The sequence below is a fragment of the Podarcis muralis genome, chromosome 13, assembly GCF_964188315.1.
Source record: "Podarcis muralis chromosome 13, rPodMur119.hap1.1, whole genome shotgun sequence".
Lineage (NCBI taxonomy): Eukaryota > Metazoa > Chordata > Lepidosauria > Squamata > Lacertidae > Podarcis > Podarcis muralis.
Genome location: NC_135667.1, coordinates 31755087 through 31768196, shown reverse-complemented (window position 1 = coordinate 31768196; position 13110 = coordinate 31755087). Strand labels below are relative to the sequence as shown.

The 13110-nt window shown below is 43.3% G+C and overlaps 1 protein-coding gene across 5 annotated transcripts in view; it reads left to right on the top strand.

Annotated features, from left to right (window-relative positions):
* The window catches only part of MLLT6 (MLLT6, PHD finger containing), a 92322-nt gene that overhangs the window by 40475 nt on the left and 38737 nt on the right, over positions 1-13110 (top strand). For all 5 annotated transcript variants that reach the window (XM_028703940.2, XM_028703941.2, XM_028703938.2 and 2 more), the window contains exon 8: positions 9368-9466. In XM_028703940.2, coding sequence (XP_028559773.2) covers positions 9368-9466 — 99 coding nt within the window. The remainder of the gene's footprint in view (positions 1-9367; positions 9467-13110) is intronic.

Here is a 13110-nt window from a genome sequence, read left to right as displayed (position 1 = left end):
AAATCATGTACGTATTTAAAATTTGCCATTCCAATGCCTTTGTGCCATTTGGCAGTACCTGGCAATATAATTAGCTGGACCAGCTTCTATCAGTGTGAAAATACAGGAGCTTTCAAGTGAGTGCTTTAATCTGGAAAAGCTGTAAGAACAAAGAGTTTTGTCTGTAACCTGAAAGAACCAACAGAAATAGGCCCATTTTTTGAAAAAGGTTGTTAAAAGTTCTGTTTCTCTCTTCGCTTCAGTTTTTCTCCTATATCAGTCCCGCAGCATCAGACTAAGCTAAAATAGTTAAAAAGTTTAAAGTTTCAGTAATGTGGTTTTCCTCCTTATATGCTGAGCACACACCCCAGGAAGATATTTTTATACCCCACCCTAGTTTGACAGAGCTGGTAAACCTCAGTTAAACCAGAGTGTGAGCAGTACAACAGTAGCTGAGGACTCAAGCAATTGCACATGCATATATATATATATATATATATACACTTCACACACACACACACACACTCCACATAGAACATTATGTCAGGGAAAAGAGATTGAGCCTGACCTTTTCCTTACTTTGTTCTGTCCAAATGAGAGTATGTGCAGGAAGCTTTTGTGGGTTTCTTTGCATGGAGGAGCATTTAATGACCATATGAGCAATCTGAAATATTACTGCCAAACACACATTCCCTACCTAAGCAAAAACTAAGCAAAGATCACACCCTTGCATTCTTTAACTCTTCCCCCCAACCTTTTCACCTGAAGCATTGTAATGCCAGAAGTGTTATTAAGATGTGCTTGCGGATACACCCTATGAAAGAGATTAGCCTGAGGCAAAATGCATCTATTCCAAATACAGTATTTCTAAAGTGCCCTTCATTGAAAACGATCCCAAGGCTGAGTGCAACCAGAATAAAATACTGAACTTTATAGCCTTAAATACAGCAAAACCTAAGCTATCAAAATATCAGTAAGGATAAAAACACAGTAAATATCAGCAACATTCGGTACTTTAAACTGAAGTGCATCCTTTCTGCCAGTTGCTTAATTTGCAAAGGAAGTGCCCTCCAAATTGGAAGCCAAGTTGTGTTCCTTCAATGCTACCTTGTTCTTTACATGGTTAGAGACACACTTCTTCAGAATTACTCCACATTTCAGGGCTCAGCTCGCCTCTTTGTCTGGCCCGGAAACCTTCCACTCTGTTTCCAGAAGCATGGGAGGTGGGTGCACGTTTTAATTGTGTTAAGGTAAAGACACTTTCCACCTGCTCAGGAGCAGTATCTGGTCTAGCCTATTTTGTATGTCTAAAGGGAGGAATGTTTCCTTAAATGTGCGGTGCAAGTTTTCTGTCCTTGGTCTGCAAACCGATTCTAAACACAGGCAGCATGTGTGAGTGAAGGAGGGGAGGGGAAAATATTGCACATGTCCAGAGACACTATCATTCATCTCATTCCCGCGGGCGTTCCAGGGCAACGTTCTAACGCCGAATCCCGGCTGAAAAAATGCACATGCTCAGAGGTGCTCTCGTCTCTTATGATTCGTTCACATTCCGAGGCTGAGGCTCGGTAAGAAGCGAAGGCAGAGCTTTACCCTTGACCCGTGTGCTTCATTGCTCAGAATAAGGAAGGTATCCTTCCAGGCGGGGCAGACAAGACTTTATCGCTCCCCCTTCCCCCCCCGTTTTGCTCTCACTGCAGTGCCCAGGCCGAGGGTGGGCGGTGAGGGATGAAATCTAGGGAGGATCTTGTGGGCAAGGCCCTTTCTGGCATCTGAAGGGATCCTATTTCACTCGCCCTGACGTTGGAGATCTACAAGTTAGTATGTGCAACGTGGGCACCGCCTTCCCTTGCTTGCAAGGCGAGAGTTTCCCCCCTCCCCATTCCTTTCCTCCTCCTTCTCCTCCCTTTCTTTTCTTTTTTTTTCAACACCCCCCCCCCTCCTTTCCACTCTTCCCCGCTCCTCCTCATTAACGATCGGGCTTTTCCTGTGCCTGCCGAAATGCCACCCCCGCCCCCCACCTCCAGCTGCTCGAAACTCCCAGCGCAGGCTTGGAAAGAGAGACTTTCTTCCTGTTGGTGAACTTTGGGCAATGAAATGAACTTGGCAACCCCAAGGCGATTGACAAACCCAGGCATTCCGAGAGGAAAGGAGTCTGGAGAGTCGGGAAGGTAGGGGTGGCCTTTTATTTCGAAGGGATCTATCATAAGGTCAGCGCCCCCACCCTTCTCCTCCAGTCCGACTTTAATCCCCTCGCCAGTGACAGTGGGGTTTCTAACACTCTGGACGGCAAGGCAGGCATTAGCAAAAGTGGGCAGGCATTTAAAAGTTGTGTGTCAGTGTGCGTGTAGCGGGGCTGGGGGCTGGGGAAGAGGGAGATCTGAGGAAAAGGGGGGTGGGTATTAAGAGTCAGAGGGGAGAAGGTGTGGGCGAATCAGTTGGCATAAGAGAATGACTGAGGGCATTTTGAGTTAAGAGTCAAGACACGGCCATTGACATTCCAGGGTCAGTGTGTGCAGGACTGCTTTTGTGTGCCAACAAGAAAGATAATGCAAACTCAGGGTTTCTCAACTGGCTTCTATTATTATTATTATTATTACTTATTATTAAGTGCTCTTTTTGCATGCTCTTTGGGTATTTTGTACAGAATTGTAAAATTGCCCCAGAGGTAGTATGTGGGACGGGAAGAGAGGTGTGGGGCAAGCGCCGAGCAATGCAGATTTATGCACAGTTTTGCAAAAGAAGCTTTAAAAAAAACAACCACCCATATCCCCACTATGATGTCACATCAGCCTGAAAGATCTATATTTACGCACAACAGTTATTGTGCTCTTCAGAAATATCCACCACCATTTATTTTTTTACTCTGTGAAAGGTCAACCCTCCAGGTGTTACATTTCTTCTTATGGCAACCAATATGCGGTAAAGTGAATCTTCTGAACTGGATTTGTTCAGATGACTCGAAACCCAGAATGCTGTGTCGTCTTTTTGGGGGTGGGGGATATCTTAAGGTTTTTTTTTAAAGGCAAACAAAGTAAAAGCTAAAGTGAAAACTGAGACTTTTTTTTTAAAAGGCACAATTTATAAAACTGGAAATCAACACACGAATTGCAAATAAGCCAAGTAAGCCTTAAATTATTGATTTATATTACTATTGCAAAATTGATTTAAGGCTGCAAAACTGTACACACTTTAATGGAAGCTCTATTGAACTCGGTGAGACTTTTTTTCTGAGCTAACATGCATAATAGCATTGGGCTGCATATATGTTAGCTGGAAATACTGGAAACCAGATTTGTTAATCTCTCTTATACACTTCTAATCTAAAGTTTGCTCGTTTTATTTTTTTCACAGATTGATTTTTTTAAAAGTAATATTTTTCTCTGTTCTTTTATGCAAAATTTCTTGGTTTGAGGAGTTGATCTGGCGTTTCTTTGTTCACGTGAAACTGCTGTTCCTGTACCTGCTTATAGAAAAGGAACTGACAATGGAATCCTGTGTATGTCTTTTAAGAAGCAAATCCTGCTGAATTCAGTTAGACTTATTCCTAGGTAAATGTATATAAGATGTACCCCAAAGCTTCTATTTTAAGGAGATCACTAAATTTTAAGGAAATTTCTGGGCCCAAAAAAGTACAGTACTGTGACTTATATAAATAATAAGTGAATGTGTATGTAAAGGTAAAGGACGCCTGGCAGTTAAGTCCAGTGGTGAACAACTCTGGGGTCGCGGCGCTCATCTCGCTTTACTGGCCGAGGGAGCCAATGTTTGTCCGCAGACAGTTTTTCCGGGTCATGTGGCCAGCATGACTAAGCCGCTTCTGGTGAAACCAGAGCAGCGCATGGAAACTCCGTTTACCTTCCCGTTTACCTTCCCGTTTACCTATTTATCTACCTGCACTTTGACGTGCTTTTGAACTGCTAGGTTGGCAAAAGCTGGGACTGAGCAGCAGGAGCTCACCCCGAACCGCCGACCTTCCCATCGGCAAACCCTAGGCTCAGTGGTTTAGACCACAGCGCCACCCGCATCCCATGTGTATGTAGTTACCTATTATTTAACACTTTTATATACCACTCTATGATTGGACTTTAAATAATAAGTAAAACAATGCATTCAATCTAAGGCATACTAGTGACATGGGGGCTGCATATAAACAAGAGGGGCACTCCAGGGACAAATGAATTTGGAATCAGGTGAAGAGGCCAGGGCATACTAGCCCCCCTCTTTTTTACCTAACAGATCTCAAGCTCAAAGTAAATTAATTCAATAAATATAGAGCAGGCAGGTAGAAAGCCAACTGAGGTGTGCGGGGTATGCAGAGCATTGTACTGAATCTTACATGTATGACTATCTTGCAACTGGGTAGAACTCATGAATGTTTTCTCCATGCAATATGCTCTTGGTCCTTGGGAAAAACGTTTGTTCCTCAATGGTGATAAAATGTAGAAGTTGAGAGAGGCAGGGGTTGGCGTATGAAGCCTTTGGGAACATGGCAGTGGTAGCCAGGGAATGGATGTCGGATAATTCCCTCAGATATGGAAATGGGAGCAAAAATTTGCCAGTGTGCATGTTCGTCGGAGGTCAGGAATGGAAATAACACAAGTGAATATGAGTGGTATTCACTTTGATTGTATTTTAGGTCTGTAAATGTTATATAAGTAATCAACATTATTTTCTGCATAGTTTTTTACTTTTCCATTCCATTTAAATTGATTACAGCCATATTGAATAATGAGACAAATAACATAGGTTTCCGTGGAAACTGAATTGTAGCAGAATGGAAACACTGCTGTTTGCGATGAACACAAAATAGGAGTGAGGCTCTCTGGGAAGGAAGGAATCACTCTGAGGAAGAGACATTCGATCTCCTAGAAGGGACCAATTTCCTAGGGGATAATGGTGAAAAAGGTGAAATCTGTGTTGGAGATAATTATGAAGGGGACTGAAAATAAAACTGCTAATATCATAATGCCAGTATACAAATCTATGGTGTGACTGCACTTCAAATACTGTATTCAGTTCTGATTGCTTCACCTCCAGAAGGATATTGTAGACCTGGAAAAGGTTCAGAAAGCGGCAACCTAAATCATCATAGGATTGGAACAACTCCCTTATGAGAAATGGTCACAACATCTGGGACTTTTTAGTTAAGAAAAAAGGCGAGTAAGTGAGGATATAACAGAGGTGTATAAAAGTATGTAAGGTGTGGATATAGTAGAGAGGGAGAAGTTTTTCTCCCTCTCTCGTAATACTAGAACCTGGAGTCTACCAAAGCTAAATGGGGGAAGATTCAGAAGGGACAAAAGGAAGTACAGTCGTACCTAGCTTTTCGAACAGCTTAGTACTTGAACATTTTGGCTCCCAAACGTTGCAAACCTGGAAGTGAGTTTGTGAACTATTTTTGGAAGCCGAACGTCTGACGTGGTTTGCGTGACTTCCAGTTGCTGCAGGAGCTTCCTGCAGCCAATCAGAAGCTGCACTTTGGTTTCCGAACGTTTTGGAAGTCGAACGGACTTCGGGAACGGGTTCCGTTCGACTTCCAAGGTACGACTGTACTGCTTTACATAGTGCATAGTTAAACTATGGCATTTGCTACCACAAGATGTAAATATGGCCACCAACTTGAATGGTGTAGACCAGTGGTTCCCAATTTTGAGTCCCGGGACCCCTGGAGATCCACGGAACACACCCAGTTAGTCCACCGCCTCCCCCCTTGCCTCCCCCCTCCCAACTATTTTTTGTTTGTTTGTTATTTTTTGCATAGCAATATCACAGATTTTAGCGCTGTGTGATTTTTCAATATATTGGCCCAAATCAGTTTTGAAATCACACGGCGACAATGATTTTGACCTGGCAATATTCAGCAGTATATTGCTCCTTCTGCGAGGGAGAGCAGGGCAGCTGATTTCAAGGCACTGCCGATATCCCGCGATGATCTCGGCTGATAACGTGGCTGCTCTGAGCTGCCTTACCATGATACTACCTTCCCCTGGTGCTGAGGTGGAGCAGCTTTTCTCAGTAGGAAAGCAGCAGCAGCAGCCACAGCAGACAGTGCGTCTTCACTGGCTTCCACTGCTGGCTGCCTCTGCTGACTGCCCCCTTGACTGCGGTTTGATGTACCCCAATCCCCTCCCACTCAAACCATGCAGTGGAGGTGACTCTGCTTCCTCTCCTCCCCCCACCCATCTGATCTCCACAGCTGCCCCTTCCCTCATCCCCACACCTGATCTGCAGGCACCCGACCCACACGATCTCCTTGACTGCTACTTCCCTCATCCCCATGCCTGATCTGCAATTTCAGACATTGTGATATATCAGAATAATGTGGTGCTTAACTGCTGATAAATCACGATGTTGAAAACCAGATAATGCTCAGACCTAGTCTGTTTTTTTTAGTATACCTAAAATTCTTTGCTTGTTAGGAGCTACCCCACATTTTGTTCCAAAAAAAATAAATGCAGAGGTAACTACCATAAGAGTTTTCAAAACTTTCAAAAGTTGGGGGTCCGTGGCTTGGGTTTTGAAAAATAAGGGGTCCTGGGTATTTAGCTAATTGGGAACCACTGGCGTAGACAAGTTCATAAAGGATAATGGCTACCTGTGCTATTAGAGGCAGTATGTCTCTGAATACTGGTTTCCCAAATGCATCTAGTTGGCCGCTCCAAGAACAAGATGCTGGACTACATGGGCATTTGGTATCATCCCACAGGGCTCCTCTTATGAGACCAGTGCTTTGAATTATACCTGGAAACAAATTGGAATTCAGTGAGGATGTTTTCAGCCCTGGAGAAATGTGATCCAACTGGTGATTCATTGATTTGCATAATTTATTCTGCTTACCATGAGCGCAAAGAGGGGAAAGAGCTGCCTGACCATTGGAATGCTTCTCAGGCCTCTGCTTGGCTTTTGGTCACAGAGATTTTGCCAGGCGTTAGCCACACACTTTGTCAAGGCTGTCCCTGGAGCCACAAGCAGGGCTGAGTTTACTCCACTCTGAAGGGGGGTGGGGACCTGCTGTCAGGAAATTCAGATTCTGTGCCAAGAAAAGTTGACTTCTGCAACATGTATAAATCATGCAAATGGAGGACATTTTCATGGTTTGCTTTTGCTTTTGCTAGAAACAGGAGGGGTGAGGTCATTGATGCACCAGTCTCCACTCTTGCAAATCTTTTTCAGCTATCTCTGGTTGCAAATATTTCCTCAGCCATTACCCACATATTTCCGTGTATATCTTAAAATCCATAAAGACCTAGACAGCTGCATTTTAAAAATGAAACTTGAGATTCTCAAAAAACTGAATTTCTATACCCTCTACACAACCTGCATTTCTCTTCTGTGATCTTCCAGATTTGCAGCATACAAAAAGTCCTGATCAAGAGCTAGAAGTTTGCTTTACAAAAGAAAAGGTGTTCTTCACAACACATGTGGGTTTTGTTTGTAGCACGGGTGGGCAAACCATGGCCCCAACCTCATTTTATGCAGCCCCCAATGCCTCTTGTAGCTGTCCCATTCCTCTTTTAACTGTGCAGGCCTACATTTCCCAGTATGGGTTTGAATCATTCCCGCAAAACAGTGACACTCTGAAGGCAACCTAAATTTAGCAACGATTGCTTTATGTCCTTCTAGCATAGATTGCAATTAGGAGACACACCTAATTCCTGTGCAAAGCTTGATTGCTTGTTTATTTAGCGATTTATCGAATTTTATACCTCATTTTTTAAATAAAATACTATAGTCAAGGTGGGTTATAATCGGTTTAATACAGTGTTGGAGTTCAGACACAGCATGCTAGTTTATCAAGGCAAAGAACAGCAGAAGCGCCACAGGTTTATGACACAGGTGCTAACACCTGCAGAGACAATGTGGGTTTGGGTAACAGATGCCTTGTAAGACTACTTAGCAGGGTAAGAAGAAAAGCAGGATGTACACAGCAAGCAGACTAATACCCAGTCTTCTGATGTGGGATTAGATGCCATCCTACCTCTTTTCCGGCAGACGTGCCTAACTATCCCACTTCCTTCCATTCTTTTCCAACTCCTTTTTCTCTCCCAGTTCAGCCACTGAAGCAATTTACTCATCTAGCTCAGTAATATCTGAGTGGCAGCATCTGTCCAGGGCTTCAGGTACAGGACTTTCCCACCATCTCCTTCTACCTGATCTTTTTTTAACTGGAGAGGCCAGGGTGCAAACTTACATGCAAATGATACATTTTCTTTTCCCCAATCTACATAAAAGTTGTGAACGAATCAGGTCTGTTATAGGAACCTGGACCTCTGACATGTGATAGTTGTCCTTTAGCCATGGCTATCCCCGTTAAGCCACAAGAGATAAACAACAACAACAACAACAACAACAACAACAATTTATTTATACACTGCCCATCTGGCTGGGTTTCAACTCTGGGCGGCTTCCAACAAAATATTAAAATACAATAGTCTGTCAAACATTAAAAGCTTCCCTAAACAGGGCTGCCTTCAGGTGTCTTCTAAAAGATGTGGCTGAAACTATATGTCACACACATTAAGGGGGGGAACCCACAACCTCTTCCTGAACGCCGAGGTATCAGGTGCTTGCAGATTTATGCAATGCGCCCCATGAATGCAAACTAAGCCTTTGAAATGTTAGGGAGAAGGTGCCCTCGTACAGAATTATATGGACAAGTGGTTCTTCCAACGGACTGGGAATGTTCTGTAACGACACTGCAGAAAGAGAGGTTTTGATATTGGGCGCAGATTTTGTAATGCTGTTTTATTCGTTTCAAGAAAAGAAATCAAGTTTCTTGTCCCTAAAGCAGGAAAAATAAGCGTGAGTAACAGTTAGTAAGCAGGGTTCCCAGTGATTCACTGGATGGTGTTTGAGGACCTCCTTACTCCTCCCAAGAAATGTATAAGCCATAACAAAAATTAAGCAAACTTTTCAAAATCATTTAATTAGCTGTTTTCAGGATGTAGTGGCCAGCTTTTCTGGGCAGTGAAAAATCTTGAATAACCTTTTCTTGGGATTTAGTGATTTCTTTATTTTTAAGGAGAGGCAAAATTCAGGTGTCCTCTGATGAAGCTGATCCAGGAGAAGGAATTCCCGGTGAATAGCTGGAGGGCCTTGTATGGTGTATATGCATGTGTGTATATGTATAATCTTAATCTGAACCTGATATGGATTGTTGTCATGGATCTGCATGCCAGATGTTGTCTGCACCTGGAGGAGCGGTTACTCCAGGCAGATGTTTTTGGTGACGAGCCAGAGTTGCTGTGGATGGTGGGGAAAGAAATGGCTTCTGAGATATACACTCTAGACTGTCATCCTCGCTTGATGCCTTCCCCTTACAGCTTCCTTTCTCACTTGCTGTTGGAAGGGTGGAAAACATTGTCTTTTGATCTTCCTTTTGCAGAGTCGGAAGGACAAGGAAAGGCCTAAACAGAAGCACAAGAAGCATTCAGAATCACCCACAAGTCTCACACTGTCCTCCACTCCCATTGTCACTGAAAAGGTAATGAAAACCCCATGTGAGGTGTTTGCAATGGAGCACCAATATTTGTTTGTTGGTTGTTTGTTTTGGCAAGTGCTGTGATATTTGGTATCGGTGTCTAATATTCAGCCTCTTGAAAAAGCGTAGGAGTTGTTTTTGTGTTTTGAGACCTCATGATTGTGAAGATAAGTGTGATGATATAAACGTTAGATTCTCAGAAGCCAGAGGGGAGAATAAGCAAGGTTTCAATAGACACACCTGTGCTCTGCACTCCCCATGTAGCCATGAGAAATACAAAACATTATAGTATGGGGCGGGGGGGGGGGAGGGAGAGAGAGAGAAACACAACTGCGGTAAATTTTAACCTCATTTTTCAGGTTGCAGAATTCAGTTTTTCTGGGTGTACAAACAAGATTAAACTGTCCTATGATCTTTGGGTGAAGGGTGGTATATAAATTTTAATAATAATAATAATAATAATAATAATAATAATAATAATAATAATAGTTTACCCGAATACAGGACCTGTGTTTTATACACAGCCCTCCCTTGAGAGTGGAAAAAATAGATCAAGCAAGAGAAGAAAGAAAGATAGATGTACAAGTCCTTCCTTGCTGCACCTACTCCAATTTGTTTCAGGTCCTAATTGCACACATTCCCCCAATGCTCTTCCCTTCACTTCCCTACCACAAGCAAGCTCTGAGCCCTCAGAAGCTCATATTGCAGCTGTCTGCTGCTGATGACATAATCGCTAAGCTAAACCCTTGAGTGATTTCAGAAGCATGTCACAGCTCGTTCCTGAAGAACATGTTTCACTTCAGGCCTTCCGTAGCATTAATAATCTAATCGCAGAGCTTTGCTTTGCTCTCTCTCTGTCTCTCAAGCCTGATTGTAAACCAGGTGAAATGACTGGGCTACATTTTCTAGGGCCAAATCTCACATTACTTAATCTGCATCAGGGTTAGCCCATTAGGCTAAGTAGGGAAGTGAAAGCCTGCTGGAGGAATTCCATTTCCAGCTCTGTTTTCCAAGCCTCTGGCAGCAGATTTTCTATGGAAAAATCAATCTCTTGGCTTGAATTTCAGGCAGTTCTGTTTGTGCTATGATTGCTTCAATGCTGCCAATTGCTTGGTTCAATAAAAAGCCCCATATGTGTTCACACATAGGTTTTTGTTCACATGCGTAATGCATAATAATTGGGCTTTGAGGCTGGAGATGGGCAGTGTTTTTTTTAAAGAGCTGAAAGTGGTCCAAGAGAGAGGAATCTGTTTCTGTAGTCATTGCACACATACTTCTTTTGTCCCACTGTTACCTCTGGCCAAACAGGTTTTGCAGGGTTTTGAAACAATACAAACTCCTGCAAGACCTGTTTACCGGAGCTAAAAACAGGATGCGTGTATTTGCTGCTGAAGCAGTTATCCCTCTTTCAAACCACTTGATCTAGTTCCATCCTTAAGATAAACATTTTTACTTACTTTGTACCAGATTGCACTGGGCACGGTAGGCTGTTTGAAAGCGTGCATATTTTACGTCATGTATTGAGATGATGTTGCCGGATTTTGTGAGATTGTAGGATGTGGTTTGATGTTCCAGTACCACAAAAATGCAGCTGCTATGAAACAAAGTGATTAGCTGTGCAATCTGAACTCCCTCAGGAAGAAGGGTAGGATATAAATTTAATAATAATAATCTTACGTATGTCTGCTCATGCATTATTGGAAGGGATTATTGGGTTGTCTTTAAATTTTTTTATTATTGTGTATTTTGTGTTTTCTATATTGTGATTTTATGTTGTGAACCGCCCTGAGATCTACATGTATAAAGTGGTATGGAAATTTAATAAAATAGTGGCAGGAAGTGCCAGCTGGTTACCCACTCTGAACCTTGCCAGCTCTTGGACCTATGCTCCTTATAATGTAGCTTAGGGGCTCAATGTTTGGGGGCACCAGCGGGCTAGGAAATCGGCTTCCTCCCTTGAAGACCATAGGAACAAAATAATGCATAAATCTGCAGCAGGACCTTGAAGTATGGTTCTCATTAGTTTGCAACGGGCCTCATCCATACAGGTGCAGGGTGTGGAGCATATAAGCGGGACCCTTAGTAGAGCTTGCTTTCACTTCTTGAAAACATCATTTGTTTAACCATCAGAAACCCCTCTGCTAATGAGTAATTCCTGGGGAAACTGTCGTCTGCCCTGCAATCCTATCCTGCTTAATTAAACTAGATTGTTTTAATTGGATCTAGCCTAGCCTGAATGTGGATTTATATTCTTGTGGGATTAGTTTAGTTCAACTGTTGTTCTCCAAAGGTTTGTCCAGAAGGGGCCTGGTCACCCCCTTTCGCCTCTTCACTTGGAAACTCTGTCTATTTCATGTGAATGAATTTAAGCATGTGTGGAGATGCTTAACAGAGATTGTGAGCAGCCACATGGATTGGATGAGGAGCTCAATGTGTGTAAGCCCCCACCACCATATTGTTAATGTTGATCAGATAGACTAAGTGCTTGGTGACATCTTCATGTTGCAGGTAAATATCAGTCATAGATAATCCGTGGAAAAAAATATTTAGTGGAGGCATGTAAATAGAGTTTCCAAGGTCATTTTGGGATTAGAACCAGAACCAATGGGGCCAACTGCAGAGTTTTGTAATGTGTGAACACTGGGGGCAAGAGATTAGAAACCACATGGTATACCATGGGTAGCCAATGTGGTGCCCTCTAGATGTTGCGGACGACCAGGGACGTGGGTGACGCTGTGGTCTAAAACACTGAGCCTCTTGGGCTTGCCAATTGGAAGGTCGGTAGTTCAAAACCCTGTGACGGAGTGAGCTCCCGTTGCTCAGTCCCAGCTCCTGCCAACCTAGCAGTTCGAAAGCATGCAAGTGCAAGTAGATAAATAGGTACCGCTCTGGCGGGAAGGTAAACAGCATTTCTGTGCGCTCTGGTTTCCATCAGGTGTCCTGTTGCGCCAGAAGCGGTTTATTCATGCTGGCCACATGACCCGGAAAGCTATCTGTGGACAAACACCGGCTCCTTTGGCCTGAAAGTGAGATGAGTGCCGTAACCCCATAGTCTCCTTTGACTGGACTTAACTGTCATGGGGTCCTTTACCTTTACCTTTGTGGATGACGTCATCCTAACATCTCTGATAATTGGCCATCCTGGCTGTGGGACGTATCAGTGGTCAGAGCCAATATTTCTGCACTCTCAACCCTTTCCTAAATTCAAAGCATATTCCTTGTTCAGAAATACTAATCACAAACTGAATTTTAACAGCAGAACAAGAACTCATTTATGTTATGTGTCTCATAGCATCCAGTGTCAATGACTTCCATTAGTGAAATGCACACTTTCAGTCTTAACCTGCCTTCCTGGGAATATTCTCGATGAAGAGAGAGAGTTAATAATCCCCCCCCCCATGTGTCCCTCTTCTGCTTGTAAGTCCGTCCCTTAGACATTGTGGAGCACAGAATGGGCTGAGAACCTTCACATGGCACTTTTCCCACTCTGCCACCTGCGTGGCTCCAAGAATCCTGGAAGGAGTTAAAATTGGCCATTAAGAAAATTATGTAGCTGTGTAAGACAACCTGCTAGGAGGCCCAGAGCTGGAACTGCAAACAGCAGGATATCTCTCCAGGTCAGGACAAGGGTGAGGCCACAGAGATAT